Below are 19,321 nucleotides of genomic sequence, written 5' to 3'. Positions count from 1 at the left end.
ACCGTGTCCCAGTGCCTCTAGTTTAACTCGCTGCAGACAATCGCTCTGACGCTCTGGGTTGCACGGATGTGATGGGGAAAGGCTGAGGCGCTGGTGAACTGACACTGCAGGTTTTTTTGCTTTGTTTTGTTATATATATTTTTAATTTCATTTTGTAATTTCCTCTCCTGACCTGTGTGGCTCAGCCTCCCTGATCCCAGGGCCAGCTGGTTCCTGTTGCTCAAGGAGGGATAGGGGGTTTATTCATTGTCCCTAGAAGCTAGTGGCCCTGAGTGCATGTGAGCTCCAGGAGTGGGTGACCACAGTGTATGTGATTGGGGGCTGCATTGTGGTATCTGTGCACTGAGCAGGGGGAGAAGACAGGAGAAGAGCATTCATGAAGCCATGGGCCTATACAGGAGGGCAGGTGGATGAAGGGGGTCCTTGTATCCCTAAGCAAGTGATTTATCAGCAGCGCATGCAAAATTTCTAAAAAGACAGCTTTGGGTAAGTCTCCATTTTCCACTCCCCCATCCTCGAAGCCCCAGTTGAGGAACACAGTCAAGTGGAATGATAGCAACAGTGGTGCCATGATAGAATGTGTTTTTCTTGCTGCTGGGTTTCCAGTGTGTCCTGCAAGACATACTGTGCAGAGGCCTTTCCTGCTATCTGGAGATGCACAATGTTTCCTTCCTTAGGGGTCCTTTGGCCTCAGTATGGACTTAGCCTTCAGACCCCTGGAAACTCCAATACTTGAATAACATGCATCACAAAGACATGTGCAAAGCTCCTGGGAGCCTTGCTCTCCCCTCTGGACAGTGGACTTGTCTCAGGTCCACTACAATGATTAGGGCTAGATGAGGGCAACATCCCACATTGACCACTTCCTAGGGAAGGTGGGCCACCCAGTTCTGCCATAGAGTAGAGCTGAACTTCGGGGAAGGGGATCCTGATGGTTCACTTCTGTCTGGGGTTTGCTCCTAGCTTGCTGGCCTGCCATCCAAGGAAAGTTCCCAGAAGGAGGAAATTCCCTCTTAGTCTTTGAAGACCGATGTGCCATATAACCCAGACCCACTCAGCCAGAGGCCAGTGCAGCCAGGAAGTTGACTGGCCAAGTAACAATCCCAGAGGCCTTGTTCTTCCACTCTTGCCCTCTCCTCAGTCCCCTGCCTCTAACTTTCCAGGCCTAATTCTGACCCCCACCTGCTCTGTCCCCTGGAGGATCCATGCTTGAAGTCTGAAGTGTGATCTGCTTGTGCTTAATTCACTCCTAGAAAGCCAAGATGGTGGTAACGGGTTAAGCAGGGCCTCTGCAAATCCTGTCAATCTCAGTGAGTTAACAAAACCCCGTCATCCAGCCAGGCGCAGTTGCTCATGCCTGTAATGCCAGCAACTCGAGAGGCTGAGGTAGGAGGATCATGAGTTCAAAGCCAGCCTCAGCAACTTACTGAGTCCCTAAGCAACTCAACGAGACCCTGTCTTTAAATAAAATATTAAAAAGGGCTGAGGATGTGGCTCAATGGTTAAGCGCCCCTGGGTTCAATCCCTGATACCAAAAAAATAAAAATAAATAAAACCCAGTCAGCAGAGAAGTCCCTGAAAGGAGCCCTCCCCACCTCCTGGTACAGAGCAGGATCCTCTGGGCAAAAACAGGCCTCTTGCCACTCGGGCCCATCTGACCTTGACTGCCAGGACGAATTCCATCAAGCCAGGGTGGATGAGCACCCCCAGGGCACAGAGCCACTGCGGGGTCTCCAGCTTACCTTCTTCACTCCACAAGCTGTGGTGCTGCCCGGTGAAGGTACCCCAAGGCTCTTGCAGCCAGATCTTCAGGCCAGAGCGTGGGCGGACTTAAAATCCCAGCTCAGCCTTGCCGGGAGCTAGCCGCCCTCGGCCGCCTCCTAACCCAAGATGCTGCCTCCACTTGACTCCCAGTGAAGCCGTGAGGCCCTGGCCCTGGGCCCTGGGCCCTGGGCGGGAGGTACCCATCTGTCACCTAGAGCCCTGTGCATCAGGGTGATGTCCCTCAGCATTGTGTTCCACTGCCTGGGGAGGTGTGAGGGGGCAGGGTGCAAGTCTCCTAGCACCCATCTCCCCTTCCCACCCAATGAAACCAGGAAGTACATAGGAAAATACAGTCTTTATTGGTCTTCTGAAACAACAAACCAGAAATATAATTTTGCCTTTAAAAATCTTCTGTCTCAGGCTAAAGATACCACCACTGACAATCCCCTCCCCTCCCCCATTCCCTTAGAAAATCCCCAGCTCTGGTGTCAGTCTGCAAGCCAAGAGAGGAAGGAAGACTGTGCCCCCAGCCAGGGTGGGCATGTGATCTGATAACAGCAGCCTACGCTCGAGCCGAGGTGTTCTCTGTCCACCTGCTGGAGAACGACCTTCTCGAAGGCTCTCCACACCCCCCACCCACTCTTGGAGTAAGGAGGAAGAGGAGGCAAGCTAGGCCTGCCCTGATACCCTCCTTGGACCCTTCCTTCGAGGTTGTCCTCCCCCAGTGCCAACACCAGGACCCCCATCGTAGAGCCGGGAGCCAGCGTGGCATTTCCTGGTCCTCTTTGAGCGAGAGGAAGCCAGAGTCCAGTAGAGGGAGACCTAGGTACTCACCACACACCAGACTCCCAAGGACAGGGACAGCCTCAAACAAAGACCCTGAAAACCTGCACAGCCCCAGAGACAGGTGTGTCTGTCCCAGACAGGACCCCAGGCACACTCTTTAGTTCAGACCCTAGTCTAGGGGCAATCCGAAGCTCTGAGGAGCCAGACTGAGTAGACAAACCCCTGAGAAAGGAAGCCTGCATTGAGGGATCCGAACAGAATGGGGCTCTTCTGTCCCTTGTCCTGGAGTCTTACAGGGAGGTGTTGGCAGTCGCCGAGCCTCAGAGAGGACCAGTATGCCGTCTGCCTGCCACCTGTTTTCCCTCAGGGGGGGGGGCCACCAATCCTAGAACACAGCCCAGTCCCAGCCCCATGGTCACAGGTGGAAGATGCTGGAGATGGAGCAGGTGGGAGGTGCGGAGTAGCAGTGCTGAGGCTGCAGGCATGGAACTGGTGGGTGTCCCCACCGGCCTGGCAGTGAGGCTGCACTCACAGTTCGTGAGGGAACACCCAGTGTGTGGCTGGGCTCTCAGGAGGCTGCCGTCCACACATACAGCAGCTTCCAGGCCTCTTGGCCTTGTCCCTGGAAAACCCAGCAGGAGAGGTGTGAGCAAGTTACCATGGTGACGGCAGGCTCCTTCAGCAGCACCACTTTGGCCCACTTTAGGGGATCTCAAAGGAATCCTGTGTCATTGGTTTGGGTTCCTCCCCCAACTCCCGTTGATTTGAGAAGACTGCGGCCAGCAGCAGTTCTGTGGTCCCAGGGTTAGAGACCCGAGGGGGAAGCCTATCTCTGCCACCTGAGCTGGTATGGCCTCTGTCTTCATGTGACACGTGTGTGTGTGTGTGTGTGTGTGTGTGTGTGTGTGTGTGTGTGTGATTTCAATACACGAGACGGTGCTGGTGATGCTGTGAATGTGTGTGAGGGAATTTCAGTGAATCCTGGAGCAGGGTGGTCAGAGTGATCTGTAGCAGATACAGGAACAGACTGGCATCTGCTGGGGCAGGATGCTGTAATCACAGCGTTATGTGTTTAAGTGCTGTGTCCAGATCACAGGGTTGGTGTCTCTGCATGTTAGTACTAGCCACTAAAGGCAGGACTCAGCTTTCACACAATAGAGGGGCTAAGAATACCTTTCTGGATTAGAAAAGAGTCACAGAAATCTACCCCTAGCTCCCAAATCACTCCCTCCCTGCCCACTAAGTGCAGATGATGTGGGAATGAGCAAGAGATAGGGAGAGTCACCCAGCTGCGACCACCCCCGGGGCAGGAGGGGCGACGGGTGTGTTCAGTCCAGAAAGCTCCTCTTGCACACATGTTCTTTCTTCTGGTGGCCAGAAGCTTAAGGAGAACCCCCAAGTGTTCCAAAGATTCGGTGGCCCTAAGAGGAGCACGCACAAGAGACTTCAGCACAACGTCAGCTTCCAGGAGACCTGGAAGTTCATGGAGATGGCCACCCCATGGCTGCGCTGCTGGAGGGCTGGGGAGGAGAATATCACTGGGGAAGCAGTGGCCACTGTCAGGCCAAGGCAGGGACCGTGATGGGAGGAAGAGCCAGCCCTTTCCAGAGCCATCTCCGGTGAGCTCTCCCTTGCCCTTCCTACCTGGGCTAGGTGGGGGGCTCTCAGGCCACAGAAGAGATCTGCTTCTGGTCTTCGTGCTCGCCCTCAGGGTCCCCCATCAGGGGCTGGCGCTTCTTGAGCTCCCGGTGGTACTTAGCCATGAGGGAGGCGTAGATGCAGCCATAGGCAGCAGCCACCACCATCATGATGCAGACGATGCCGCAGACGACTCCCGCGATAATCACTGTGCCGATGGCTCGCCGCACACTCACTGGCCGGTACCTCTGTTTCTGGGGGCAGGCTGTACTGGGTTCTGGCTCAGGCTCAGCCCCAGGCTTGGGCTTAGCGGGTTCTGGGCTGGCCTTAGTGCAGGGTGGCCCAGGAACATCCAGCCCAGCTGAGCTGTTCTCGTCCTCCAGCTGGGAGCAGTAGTTGAACATCTCCATGGGGACCATACGCATGTCCTTCCCCCTCAGTTCCTTGGGTAGGGTGCAGGCCAGCTGGTCCAGGCGCCCCCCTGCATCCAGTGGAGAAGAAAGGAGGGTCTGAGTAGATATCAGGAACCTGGACTCCCTCTCTCCATCCCTAGTTCCCCAATATGGAAGACCCAGATTATAGTTCAAGCAAAGCAGTCAATCCTGGAATCACTGTCTATAGAAGAGGAAGGCGAGGAGAGAAATCAGCATTGACCAAGCCAGGCAGCACGGTGGATGAGTTAGAGATATCAGGCCATCTCATCCCCGCAGAAGCCACATGAAATGGATATTATCATTATTCCCATTTTATAGAGAAGCTCACAGCCAGTTCCCTCAAGCCTGCCCTCTCCTGGGTCAGCCTGACCCACAGGAGGAAGTGCCCACTGGGGAAGATGCTCAGGAAAGAACTGCAGTGAAAGAGAGTCAGTGTCCCAGCCAGACCCCAGCTCTGCTTTCTCTAGCCCTGAATCTGCCTGCTCATGCCCATCTGGGAACCCACAACACAGTATCTTATCCCTCCAGGGGGTTCCTCCCTCTCACAAAAGGGACAAGAATCAAAAGCCTTAGCTCCTGATTCTCTATGCAGGAGACTACCTCCTGAGAGCAGGGAGAAAAATGGGGAGCAAGAAAGTTTTCCCTGTTCCTTGTTAGGAACAGTTCAGTGTCCCCCCACAGTGACTCAGGTGCAAGAGCATCTTGGGAGGGAATCCCAGAGACAGGAGGCTGGTGCTGATGAGGCTGTGTGGGCGGTGATGGGCAGTGAAGGCAGAGAGGACCACAGGGAATGTAAACGCAGAGCCGGGGTGAGATGTGAGGGACAGTAGCTAAGGAGATGAAGCTGCCTGGACGTCCCCTGGGAAGTGAAACTTGGATTTTGGCCTCTTTTCAGCTTCCAGTGAAATCTAGATGCAGGCAATAGACACCCTGCTGACTGCTGAATGGGCTTGGGCTCCAGCCACTCCCTCACTGCCAGCTCCCTCTTCTAGCCCAACCACCACAAGTCTCCTTATTCCGTAGACATCAGTCTTACCCCAGGACCCTGATGAGAACTTCCCAGGATTTTTACTTTATTTATTTATTTAGTTTCTAAGGAGTGCAAGGTTGAAAACAATTCAATTATTGAAAAATTCTGAAAAATGTGCATTCCTATTCCAGGCCCTTTTGTGCAGAGAATTCCCTTCCTGATTTCTCTGTGAAAGGGCAAGGACATTTCCTAAGGATGGCGCATTGGTCTGGATGTGCAGATACCTAGCTCCTTTGTGCCACCAACCCCCTAGGTCACTCAAGTCCAGTGAATCTGCACATGAACTGATGACTAAGAGTAGAGCCACCTCTTTCTCCTGCTCAGGAGACCTGAGGTTGGAACTTGGCTGCATCTTGTGAAAATTGCTTAACTTAATTACATCTGAGTTTTCATTTTCTTAGCTATAAAATAAGAACCTATCTCAATTAAGCTGCTAGAGAGATTAAGATAGATGAGGGACATGAAAAAAAACATTTGTAAACTGGAAACTATACAACAGTATTAATCATTATTTCTCCACTCATGAAAACAGGAGAAATTATCATAGTGACTAACATTTCACTGCACTTCATAGTTTGTAAAATGTTTTTAATTAACCAACACGTCAGAACTGCTTAGGAATAATTGAGTTAGTGGCTGGATAGGAAATACAAATAGTAAGGCTAGTGAAAAGCATTAGCATTCTTTTCACACAATTCAATGTTGATTCATTCAGCAAACATTCATTGAGCATCTACTTTGTGCTGGGTACCAAATTGCATCTTATCAGTACTAATAGCAAATGAGCAAATAAATGAGAGTATGCTAAGGCACTTTTCAAGACATTTTGTATGCATTGCTTTTTTAAATTTTTCACAATGATTCCATAAAATAGGTACTGCTTTTCTCCCCATGTTACAGATGATACACTGCCACAGAGATATTAATCAACTTTCTCAAGGTCACACAGGTCGTGGGTGGCAGGGTCAAAATTCAAACCCAGGCCTGGCACTTTAACCATTGTGCTTACTTATTTGCCCCCCCACTTCCCTTTTATTTTATTATTTCATTTGATCATTTTATAGGTCATTGCAAAATTTTCCCAGATTAAAAAGGGGCGGAAGGGCTGGGCACGGTGGCGCATGCCTGTGATCCCAGTGGCTCGGGAGGTTGAGACAGTAGATTTGCGGGTTCAAAGCCAGCCTCACAATGGCAAGGTGCTCAACAACTCAGGGAGACCCTGTCTCTAAATAAAATAAAAATAGGGCTGGGGATGTGGCTCAGTGGTCAAGTGCCCCTGAGTTCAATCCCCAGTACTCCCCCCCTCCAAAGAAAAGAAAGAAAGAAAGGTGGAAGGGAAAAAAAGTAAAACAAACCATGCGGCTTTTTCCCGAATGCTAGGGATGGAACCCAGAGCCTCACACATGCTCGGCAGGTGCTCTATACTGAGCTGCACCGGAGCTCCCACTTGGCTTCTTATTAACAGTTTTGATAACAAAATTTCATGGGAGAGGAAGCTGGCATCATCATCCAGAGGACAATTTGGCTGTGTCTGTAGGCTTGTTACATTTCACCTTTCTGTAAAAGATTGATACTGCAGAGGCAGTGGTGTTATTGGAAAGAAGGGCAGGTTTTCGTGTTCCTTTTAGCACATCCGGGAAACCCAGAAGCCTACCTGGTGGGATATAGAGCCCCCCAGAAAGTATCCTGTGTCTTAAAGTTTCCTTACTAATCCTACAAAACTGAGATCAATTACAGTGAGAAAAAAAAAATGAAGGTCAGAAGCACAGAGAGGGACATAGAGAAGAAAGGGGTGCAGTGTGGGAGGGGGATCAGCAGCCTGTACTTACCAGTAGGGAGAGGAATGGCTTTGCACATGGGGGGTGATGCTTGTGACTAGCCTATCTGGCAGAGAGGTAGGGTCACTCTGTTCTTTCCCCAGACCTCGTCTCAGCCACCAGGAAAGACTCTCTGCCAGGGGTGATCTCCTTGAGCCTCACCTGCCCAAGCAGGAAGGGCTGCACTCACCTCGGTAAGAGAACCATTCCATCCAGTGTTTGAATTCTCGAAGGTTACAGTCACACTCCCAGGGGTTGTCCCCAACCTGCAGCAGTTGCAGGTTCGACAGGGGCTCAAACGTCAGTCGGTCCAAGTTCTGCAGGCGGTTGGAGCGGAGGGAGAGGGAGCGCAGAGCTGGGAGTCCATCAAAAAGCCCCGGGGGCAGCTGGGCCAGGCCGTTGATGGACAGGTCCAGGTGGCGCAGCAGCGGGGAATGCTGCAGCAGATCCCTGTCCAGGGTCCTGATGCTGTTATTGCGCAGCTGCAGCTCTGTCAGATTCGTCAGGTCTTCAAAAATGGAGCGGGGCAGCTGGTCCAGGAAGTTGTTGGACAGGTCCAACCGCTGCAGGCTGGACAGGTTGGCAAAAGCCCAGCTTGGCAGGGTGCTCAGCTTATTGTTCAAGAGCAGGAGGGTTCGGGTGGCAGCGGGCACATCCGGAGGCACAGCAGTAAGACCCAGGCCACTGCAATCCACCTCCAGGCTACGGCTGTCACACTTACAGGAGAAAGGGCAGGTGGGGAGGGCCTCCACAGCATATAGGGCGATCCAGCAGGTGATCCCTTTGGGGAGGAGGGACAGACAGGTGGGAAAAAGCAACAGGCTAGGAGTTGATTCCAGCTCCCGTTCCCTCCTTCCAGGTTCATATCATAATGGCCTCTTGGCTGTATCGCCCTTGGCACAAACCAAAACCAATGCACAAACATTTATTAACCACACAAAAAGCTAATTAACAAATCCAGAGACACTTGTATGCTAATGGACATCACACTGTGCCAGCAGGTCTTTGCCTCACCGCACATCAGACAAAAGCCACTTCAGTGGAGTGTGAGGCTGCCGACTCACAGGCCTGAGCCCAGAGGACAAGCCATGCTGGTCCACAGTGATTGACTTCCTTGGGAGCAGAGATATGAGGATATCAGAGAGGCCTGCTCCTTTGTTCCCCTCTTTCCAAAAGACAAGAGCCCATGCTGGGTCATTTTCCTCTGCACTTCACCCCAGCCTGGAACTGCATGAGGAAGGCTAAGATATTCTGTGCATGGAAAGGCAGGTAATAAGAGGGCACTCCTAACTCTGCCCCCTACAACTTCCCAAATGCTCTCCCATTTATCAGAATCACACAACCAAGATGGGGCTAGTAGGAGGGATAGAGGGTTAGAACCCAGGACCACCTAGGTCCCTGTTCTGGAGAGCACTGTGGGAATGACAAGGATAAGATGTGCAACACCCCTGCAACATTGACAACTAATGGGACCCAGGACAGGTTCCCTGACTTATTTTTATCCTAGAGCCACCAATGCTCTTAGCCTGGTTTCTGTTCCAAGCAGCCTCAGGGCAGCATTTCTGCATGATGGATCAATTGACAGAATTCCTTTCATGATCCCATCTTTTGCCCAAGATGCCTTTGAGTAGCAAGTATGGGGTCTGGTTTGTGGAAGAGCTGGGAGAAACAATCCTCAGAGAACAATCCAACAGAACATCCCATTCCATTGTGGAGCCAGTCCTTTCTAACAGTGACCTGAAACCTCCCCAGCTGTCCTCCTGAATATCAGAGAAATATGCTCACAGTGAAGGGAAAAAAGGATGAGCTCAAAATAGTTCAGCTGCATGAAGTCAGCTCCACCCAGCCCAGAGGAAAGACCCCAGCTAGAGAACTGGCAAGGTACAGGCCTAGTGTGTAGTGTGGTCAGAGCCACCCAGACAGCTAACAGCCACACAAGCTGGGTGCCTGGGTGGGACAGTCTTGAGTCTCTGTCTGGTAGGTCATCCAGTGTCCCAAAGGGCAGAGCTTGAAGGAACAGGATGTGCCTGTCCCCCACTGAGGATCAGTGACAGCCCAGAGACGTTCTGTAAGACTGACACCTGAGCCTCTTTGTTCTTGATGAGAAATGGGCCCTGGCTTGGTCACAGAAGCCAACTGAAGACCTCTGTCTGCTACATGAGGTCACTGCCCACCTGTCACCTCTCTGAACCCATCTGCGGCCAGGTCAGCCTGCGGCACCCCACCCCCTCCATGTCATTTGACATCAGCGCTCTTCAGACTTTAGTTTCCCCAGAGGAAAAATATTCAACCCCTCAAGCTCCCCTCTCAGACGAATGAACATAAGGATCCCCCTCCCGGAGAAGAGACTAGGAGGACGAGGTGGGAATGTTTCGAAAAGAGTGGCTCCTTTCCTTCCCCACCCCCGCCCCAGAAACTCATAGAAGCTCTAATGACAAGAAAACATAATCCTGTATTGCGAGGTGCTGAGTGACCCTAGAGCGAGGCTGAAAAGGGATCTGAGTTGCTCAGGGATCAGCCACTCTCGCCTGGTGAATAATTCAGGTTGCTCCTGTCGTGGGGCAGCTGGATCACAGGCCGACTGAGGCGGGGAGAAGCCAGGCAGAATAATGTCCCTCAGGGACATTTCTTACCTCTTACCATGTAGCCTGGGGCAAACCAGGCCTTGTTGACCTTGTCCCTTTCCCTAAGATGAAGAGAAATGCTCAGGTTTTCTTTTCCCCTGACAACCTGTGAGCATTGCTGTCATTAGCATTTACACCTCAATGTGCCTGTGTGCAGGATAATGGATCCAGTCCCTAAGGTCCCCTCCAACACCATACCCCAAGAGCCCAGGAGTTGCTCTATTTAGAGTTGGAAGGACTGAGTGAGGCATAAAGAGCCTAAGAGGTGTCCCCAGCTCCATCAGCTGATGACTATGAAGAGTAGCTCCCCATTAGACATCCCGACCCAGCCTGAGCTGGGACTTCGGGGTGGGCTGGGGCAGACTGCCACTCCAGGCACCATCCATGCTATTTAAAATTCAGAAAGCCTGACCATTCTCCAACAGAGAATTTACTGACTCTCAGAGAACCCAAAGCACTGGGAAGGATTCAACAGACCTACCTAGGGAGACAAGACCAACTGTCATGGCCTCCAGCTCCTAGTCCAGCCACCAAAGCTCTCAGAGTGGCTCTTTTCTTGACTTCCCCAGATGCCATTATCACAGGCCTGAGCCTGGTTTCCCAGTGCAGAGCCTTGGGCATCATGGGAAAGTATGTCTACAACCTCCCTGCAGCCTGAGAAGTCTCCCTCCATGCTGTGCTGAGCTCCCACCTCGCCCCAATTGTGCCCTCACCCTGTGGCCAGGGGCATACTCACAGGAGACCTGCCTCCACTGCAGGGCAAGCCTGGTCCTCTGCTCAGAGCCATTACCCGGTGCCAGCATGGTGAACCCCACGGCTCTCCAGGCCCTGCAGCTCTGGAGAGAGAGGAGCCCTTGGGGTGCTCTGCCTGTCAGTCCTGAGAGAAAGAAAGAGAGCTGGGCGGGGCAGGTGTTCGAGGCCCTGTTCCAACCCAGGGGTTAGGAAGAGGGCCCAGGTGTCTCTTTACATTCCTCATTCCCTCTCCTGTTCCCTTAGCTATGATTCCCTGGGTGTGGGCAAGAAGAGGAACAAGGGGGAGCAGAAAGAGAGCAGGCAGGAAATGTTCAACTCCCTGGGGGGATGGGCAGGGCAGCCTTAGGCTTGCCCAAGAGCCCTCAGACCTGGCTCCAGGTTGCAGGATGCAGGAACTGCCACCTGAACTCCCTCCCCAATGTCCCCACCCGGCTTCTCCTTGCCTCTTCTTGATGCCTCTCTGGAATGGTGACCTCTAAAATGTTTTCATTACAATATGGTCTCCTCTGGGCTTTCCCACATCACAGGTAGGGAAACTGAAGCCCATCTCTTCTAGGTGAGCAGGGTGAGGTTTCAGGGTACAGTGCCCACCTATGCTGCTTGCTTCCCTCCCCCCAATCCCGGTCTCACCAGTGCCCCACCCCACCCCACCACTGCTTACCATGGCTCAGGGAGACAGAGGCCAGATCGTTTGCGGTGTCTGCTGGCAGGTCAGGTGAGAGCCGTTGGGTGGCCCTGCTTCCGCTTCCACAGTCGCCTTGGGGGGAATTGCAATGCTCCCTCTTCCGCCAGCCAGTCTATAATAAGACTCATCAGCTCAGGGGTTCATGCTGCAACAGCTGCTGGCACAGGAGAGACAGGGCCACGGAGGAGAGGGTGAGATCACCAAGGGCTGGGAAGAGGCCAGGTGTGCAGAGAGCAGCTTGCTCTTCTAGGGGGAAAAGGAGGCAGTCACCCTTTCTAGGGTCTGCCCCAACCCTGTGTCTCCTAAATGGAACACAGGCCTCCTCTGCATTCCCACTTCCTTCTGCATGTGGCCAAGAGCTGTTACAAGGGAGACCAGAGCCTCCACCCTGCTAGCCCCATCAGAGGTGACATCTCCCAACTGGTGGTAGGGACCAGGATGGGGCTTGGCTGTGAAGACTGTGCCAACACCCCAGTCCCCTCTGGGTGCCCAAAGGGCACAGTTGTGTCAGGCTCCCAAAGTTTGACCTTCCTTGTTTGCCAAATTCAGCGTCTTTGGTAATTCCTGTTTGCAGCCTCCCCCTCCCGCCTCCCGTAGGCTGGTTTAATTCTGGGAGCCTGAGAGCCAATGGCAGAGAAGATGATAGCTGAGGAGGTGGAAGGAGCCGTCAGGACGCTGGCTTGCCGTGCTCGGCTTGGAAGCATGCTGAGGGTTCCCCTCAGGCATTAGGATCTCGCTGAGGCTCCTATTGCCTTTCCCCTCCACCCTGTCCCCCAACCCTCTTTCTCCCCCCTCTGGTGGTCCTCAGGAGGCCTCCACTGTGGCCTGTGGCTTATGTGGCCTGGCGGTGTGGCAGCTTCTCAGGAATTAGCAGCCCTCCGTGTCAGTCTGGGCTTTGTCTTTGCCCCCACTTCCTCCATATAGTGAGGACCAGTTTGTGAAAAGCTGGGCAGAGGCTGGCAGAGTGGCTCACCTATAGCTTGCTGTGGGCTGTGGGAGCAGCTCGTCCTCACACTGCTCTCTGAGTGGGTCCTCTGTGCTCAACAGGAGGAGCAGCCAGGTTGTCATTCTCCAGCTGCTCTCAGGGCAGGTGCCTGTAGGCTCCTGGCTCAGTTGCACAAGTGCTGAGGCTCTGTGAATCCCGTCTGGCTACTCCCTCAAACAAACTGCTTACACTCTACACATCTCTGTTTCCTTAACTCTAAAAGCCATGAACATGACACTTAGTGGGTAGAATTTAAGAGTTAACACAGACTAAGTTCACAACACCTTGGACTGGAGCCATGATGGGTGTGAGGAAACATACCTTCCTCACCGGGAGGGATCAGCAGCAGGTCCACAGGACACCTGTCTTCCCTGGTCCCAGTAACCTCACATTCTGGGTTATTTCTTATTCCTAAGCACATGGCACCTGAGCTTGTCCTGGGGCTGTGCGCTGTCACATGATGCTGAGTGTGCGGCAGGCTCACACCACAGACCTGCCTTCACAGGTGGCAATCCCCATCCCCACTGTGTCTCTCAAGCCCTGCCCCTCAGAACACCAACCAAGAACTTTGCAGCATCTGTGAAACAGTAGGCAGGTTAGTGGCCACTTGAGATACAGACGTGATGACCAACTTGCCTAAGGTCACATAGTATGTCAGGAACTGGATTGCAGGCTTCTGAGTCAGGCTGCTCAACCACTCCCTGGTGACTGTCACCCAGCAATGGCCCTCACGGGGAGATGCTTATGTGTGCATAGAGTGGGCCGCGCACCCACAGGCCTCTCAGACACGTGTTTGGAGCTCCGTCCACAGCACGTGGTGCAAACACACACAGTGCAGTTGGGCATGTGTTAACACGCATGCCTGCACAGGTGCACGCACATGTGCAACCAAACACATGCACGCACCTACACACATGCAGGCCTGGCTGGCACCGTTCCAGCACATCTCCTCTTGCCAACACTTGGGCAGCAGAGCAAGATGCCTCCCTGAGTACCCTCAGCAGGCAGATGTACAGGGACACTGCCAGCCTGGAAGCAAGATCTGGAGAGACCCCCCTCCCCCACCCAGGACAGTCCCTAACCCAGGACATTCTCCATGCATAGCCCCTTATGGGGGGCTGGAAACCCAGTCCAGCTTCTGTCCCCACTTCTTCTGATTTCCTGAGGGAAACAGGCTGTGGAGAAAAGTCTCCCACTACACTCAGTCCTGACTTCTGCCTGAGGCTCCTACCCTCCCCCAGCAGGCTCCTCTTTCCCACCTGACTCTGCTCAGGGTCACCCCAACAAATGAGCCCCAGGGTTGACCTGCAAAGAGGCATTCAGTGGAGAAGGGCCCTTAAGTACAGGGTCTGATGCCCATCCCCAGCCTTGAACAGTTGCCCATGCACAAACCAGGGTAAGCAGTCTCACAACACAGACCCTTGTCACTGCCTGGCAAGGTGGCAGGACACTGTGTGTGCTTTGGAGAAATGTGATCTAAACAAGCTCCCTGATCTATGAGGACACACACTGTGCTCTCCAGGTAGTCGATCCTGCTTTGGGGGAGGACTTTTTCTGGACTTCAGAGCCTTCCTAACCCACAGGGAAATATGGGGGGAACTAGAGTTTCCTAGACCCTTAATCCTCTGCCCACCCACACACCCCCAAGCAAAGGACTCCTTTCTGCCCCCAGAAGATCAGAGTCTCCTCGGGAAAGGGGTGACCTAATTGCAAGGCTGGAGAACAGCTGTAGCAGGAGGTGCTGGCCGACTGCTGAATAAATTAACAGCTTTGAGGGGAGTCCCAACCTGGGGTGGGGAATGGAGGGCAGAAAAGTACTAGGGTCCTGCCAAAAAGACCCCTTCTCTCGGTTTCACTAGACGTGTTCTGACTGCTCGCCTGGGTTTTGTCTCAGGGACAGACCAGAAGGAAGGGGCTGGGACCCAGGAGGGTCCCTGGGACTCCCTCACTAGGCTCCTGATTTGAGAATATGGGGCTGAAAACCCCAAAAGCCCCCAAGAAACATGGGGCTTTGGCTCTAACCCCTTGCTACTCAAAGTGTGCTCCATGGATCTACAGCATTAGTCTAGCCTGGAAGTCTAGAAATACAGAATCTCAGATCCCACCCAGGCAGATGGAATGAGAATCTGCATTTTAACAAGATCCCAGGCACTTTGTATGCATATTTAAGTTTGAGGAGTATTAGGCTGGTACCTCCCAGACAGGGACAAACAGCCACCTGGGAAATAATGCTGGTCTGTCACTGGGGCCAGATACCAGTCAGGAATAGCATGGGCCTTAGTGAGCTTGGAGGACCCACCAGGCCTAGGCCAGGGCCAGGGCTCTGACTTTTGTATCTCTTCCAAGAAGCCTTTGCCCAGAGAGAGACAGTGGCCACAGTCAAACACCTACCTAGAGTTCTTAATGCTCATACAACTCTGGTTATCATTATTAACACCATTGTGTAGATAGGGAAAACTGAGGCACAGGAAATTAAGTGGACTTGAGCCCATGATAGGTGAGAGGAAACATTTACTTAAGCTTAGGTAAATGGGAGAATACTGCTCCGTGCCTGAGCCACCTGGTGACAAAATTACTGATTCAGTTACCCTTATAAGCTCCTACGTTCATCCTGTTCTTCAACCTCTCACATGTGGAGGCTTCTGGTGGAGAAAGGTAGAGACAGGAACAGGGAAATGTGTGCAGTACTTTACCGTTTACCTGGCATTTCCTCATCCACTGTCTCAGTGGAGCTGAGTGGGTCCCCATCCTCTCCATGGAGAAACAAGCTCTGTGACTTGCTGGACTGAGATGCAAGCCGCATCTCCTCTGCAAGTCTCCCCTCTTTCAGTAGTGACACAGGTATGGTGACAAGTCCTAGGAGCCCAAGATCTTTCTGGCCAGGGTTGGGTGCTGAGGTGGGGGCAGGGGTGGGCTGGAAGCTCTGGGGATGCCAGCGCTGGGGGAGGTAGTGAGGCAGCAGGAGAAGCAGAAGGCTCCACGTGCTCCAGCCGACTGAGTGGGCTGCTGCATCCCTGAGACTTGGAGGGCGGGAGCTGCTTCCCCCTGGAGCACCTGCCTCAGCCACCACCACTGCCCCTCCCCCAGCTTGGAGCAGTCTGCCAGCACTCATTCACTGCAGAGGGACAGGGTTAGGGTGGCAGGGGTGCACCAGCCCCTTTCATTTCTCCTACACATGAAAAGTAACCCTCCAGGTGGGGTTGGCTCAGACAGCTAGAAACCACCAACTCACCCCAGGCCTTGTGTCCTTGCCCTTTCTCTGAGCATCTCTGTCATCATCCCTCAAGGCAAGTCATGCAGTCATTGTGCCCCTCAGGTCTCTTGGGAAGTGTGTGGGCCTTGCTGTGTTCTCCCTCCCCTGGTATCTCCACTAGATCAGGGGTCAAATGTCAAGGACTTGAGACAAGACCTATGCACCCCCTCAGAATAAGGGACCCACTGAACTCAGGAGCAAAAAGGGTCTTCAGAGTCTCCTCCACCGCACCCTTTGTTCTGCAGAGGCAGAGGTTCCAGAGCTAGTGAGAGGCAGAGGGCCATGAGCCTGCAAGGGCAGTCCTGCCCATCCCCCAGAGGGCTGCAAGGGAGCCTGGGCAGCAGGCTTGAGCCCTGTGCAGAGATGGCATGGGTTTCTCTATGGTTGGGACAGTAGGGAAGCTGCAAGTGTCATTTAGGCTGCTGCCACCTGTCTGGCCATCAGGCCCTTCTAGGAAACATTCCAGATCTCTTCCATGCCCATCACCCCTAACACACACTGCCCAGGCAGCAAGGAAGCTGGTTCTAAAGCAATCTCTATATTTGTAGTTGGAACAGATACAGACCTTCCTAGTTCATTTCAGAACACCTGCCCCCTTCTCACTCCCAGCTTCCTGCACCAGCATTTCCTTGTCAAAATTCTCTATCCCAAAAGGGCACCCTGGGGAGTGGAACGGGGGTGGGGGTGGGGGTGGGGGGAAGCCCCCTGAGTCACCCCTCTCCTCTCTGATGAATGAGCTGGAGTCTATTGAAGCCCTAGAGCCAGCTCCTGCCATTGGCTGCCTGCGGCCCCAAGCAGGGGGCAAGGGAAATATGACCTGGGGTTAGAAGGAGGGAGACCCATAGAGGGGACACACTGCCTCTGACCAGACCCCTCCTCTCCCCACCCACAGAGCTCCCCAATACCCCCAGTCATTGCATAAACACCCCTCCTCCACCCGCTCCTCCACAGCACCGCCCCCCATGTGGCCTCTTGGCCCTGGTGCCTGGGAAATGGGAACAGGGTTGGCTTGCCCTGGGCCCCAGACCCTGCTTCCAGCCAAACCCCAAAGAAACCAGATCGGTTGCTTAAGAAACCTCCCTCCTTCTCTTGCCGCCCCCAGGCCTGGCTTTCCTGGGCTCCCTCTTTTGGCGGTGCCAGAGACTTTCTGCCAGTGGAGAGGTGGGGGTGGGAAGAGCTGGGCTCTTCTTGGCGGCACCTAAGCTGCTGTTGGGTTTCCCTACCAGCTGGACTTCCCCCGCCCCTCACCACGTGTTCTGCTCCCTCCCCTCCCCCACCTGCTGTAGTTATCTAAGCTGCAGCCCTGTCAATCTGAGTCACACGAGGCAATGCCCAACAAGCCCTGACAGCCTGGTGCCAACATCACCACTGCCACCCCTAGAAATGCAGACAGCTGGGGGTGAGGGGCAGAGCAGCCAATTGGAACCCAGCCCCAGATCTGCCATGCGGGGATTTGAACTGCAGATTTCTGGTCAGAAGCCAGCAGTATTGAAATGGGCCTTAGGGGTACTGAGAACCGCTGTCCTGCTCCAAGTCTGAGTGTCCATGCCTCTGAGAACCAGGCAGCCAGGTAGACACAGCCTGACTGCACACAGTCCTCCTAAGGCACCTGATCTTTCTGCAGCAAAAGGCAGGTGTGCAGCCATGGGACACCAGGTGGGTTCTCCTCACAGCCCAGCTCCCAGTCTGACGCTCAGGTGGGATAGAAGCAGTACCCAAGCTTGCAAGGAAGGGCTGTAAGATCACTCCCCCTTGTCCACTTCCAGCCACACCCCCACCAGCGAGGCCTCACCCATGCCTATGTGGACTAGTGTCCAGTTGGGGAAGTCCCCCTTTGCACCCTTGTCCAAGGACAGCCACCTGAAGGCCAGAAACCCAAGGCTCAAGGCAACCTGTAAAGGGGCACTGGTCCTGCGGTCTATTCCCATGCCTCACTCAGAGTGGCCCTCCACCCTGCTACCCTCCACTTCCTCTACCAGCCTGTCACCAGCACCTAACTGCCGTCCCACCCCTCTTCCCATAGCACTCAAGTTCCTTGGCGCTGCCGGTAAGGAACCGGGCATGCAGACAGCACAAGGCTCTTGGCTGCTGCTCCTCGTGCTGCAGGGACCGGTTTCTATGCCACCCAGGGTTGTCATCTGGCACCAGCACTGCCCTCCTCCCCCTTTCCCTTCCCCCCTGCCCCCTTCGGAAGAATGCACAGCTCAAGTCCCCAACACTGTGGGGTCAGAGTTCCCAGTGTTCTGTACCTTTGGGATGCCTAGGTGTCTGGTTCTGAGCAGCTTCCCCAGCCCCAGCAAGTGCCCCAGGCAGGAGGCACCCGCTGCTAATTGTGCAGAGCCAAGAGACCCAGCAAAGATGGTCCCCAGTTTGCATGCCCAACCAACATGCACCCCCCACGACCCCCATTCCTTCCCACCAGGTACTCACACTCACCTTTCTTCACTGGGACCCTAAGCCCCTTAGATCAGGTAGCTCTAAATCCAGACACGAGCGCCAAGCAGAGCCTGGTGGGCTCCGGATGCAGAGTCCCGGAGTCCGGGAGCCGGGCCTGGCACGCAGCGCGCAGCACCCAGCACCGGCGGCGGAGTGCCCGTGGCACTGCGTTGAGAGGGGATGGGGCTGTTGGGTCAATAACAAACTGAGAAGGAAAGAGGGAGGGACGGAGGAAGACAGATAAGAGAGGGGGAAGTGAGGGGAGAGGGAGGAGAGCGCGCGCGTGTGCGCAGAGCAGAGAGCCGGAGCAATGGAGTGACAGCTGGGGGTACATCTGTGATGACAGCGGCAGCGGCACACACAGGCGCGCGCGCCCAGGCGCTCACGGCCGCGAGGGCAGCGCTCACCCTTGCAATGCTCACATTTCAGTGGGAAAAAAAAGCGCCTGTGGATTAATCGTTTCCAACTCCGGGGAGGAGGAAAGCTGTTTTATCATGTACCTCCATTTTCCTTCCCAGGGCTCCTCCTGGCTGTCCCTCGTCCCTGGATGCTCCTTTCTTCTATCTGTCCCTCCTCTTTCCCCCTTTGATTTGGTGAAAGAGGGGCAAGACCCAGACGACAGAACCAGTGGTTTGACTTTGGTCCCTGAGGTCTCCCACGAAGCTGGTTCTGTCTCCTGTTTCAAAGTCAAACAGGGCAGTGTCTCCCATCCTGCCTGTGGGAGAAGGAAAAATCCACCCCTTCGCTCAAAGACTGATTCATTCTGCGAGGACCACTGAGGGTGCCCGGGGATTCTGAGGCACCAGAGGGCCTTCCACAGTGGGCTGCTGAGCCCCACAAAGCCAGAGGCCATATGGCCACACAGAGGTCAGAGAGTTTCAAAGCTATGTCCACCCAGGCCAGGACTACACCAGAGCAGGCAGGCTGGGGGCCTTGGGGACCGGCTGGACAGAGCATTCAGGGAACCAGAGGCAAGTTTAGTCCCTGGCCTTTTACCCTGCTCCTCGTGGGTCCTTGCTCTTTATTTCTTTAATATTTTTTATTGTTTCTTTCTGGCTATACCTAACAATCAGATTCATTTTGACAGAATTTAAAAAGCATGGAATATAATTTGAC

General features: G+C 53.9%; 2 protein-coding genes across 2 annotated transcripts in view; one reads left to right on the top strand and one right to left on the bottom strand.

The window, feature by feature from the left end:
- Nucleotides 1-19,321, top strand: part of CACNA2D4 (calcium voltage-gated channel auxiliary subunit alpha2delta 4) — a gene marked incomplete at its 5' end in the record, with an annotated part of 108,020 nt that overhangs the window by 63,834 nt on the left and 24,865 nt on the right. The gene's annotated exons all lie outside the window — the stretch shown is intronic.
- Nucleotides 4,115-11,584, bottom strand: LRTM2 (leucine rich repeats and transmembrane domains 2). Its single transcript, XM_081310316.1, has 4 exons — nucleotides 11,508-11,584; nucleotides 10,830-10,970; nucleotides 7,660-8,250; nucleotides 4,115-4,669 (listed from the first exon to the last, which is right to left on the bottom strand). The coding sequence occupies exons 2-4, from the start codon at nucleotides 10,894-10,896 to the stop codon at nucleotides 4,215-4,217; spliced, it is 1,113 nt and encodes a 370-aa protein (XP_081166442.1). The 5' UTR covers nucleotides 10,897-10,970; nucleotides 11,508-11,584; the 3' UTR covers nucleotides 4,115-4,214.

Source organism: Spermophilus citellus, assembly GCF_964194105.1.
Source record: "Spermophilus citellus genome assembly, chromosome: 10".
NCBI classification, from domain to species: Eukaryota; Metazoa; Chordata; class Mammalia; order Rodentia; family Sciuridae; genus Spermophilus; species Spermophilus citellus.
Note: the sequence above shows the minus strand (reverse complement) of the source record. Positions and strands in the feature narration are given on the sequence as shown.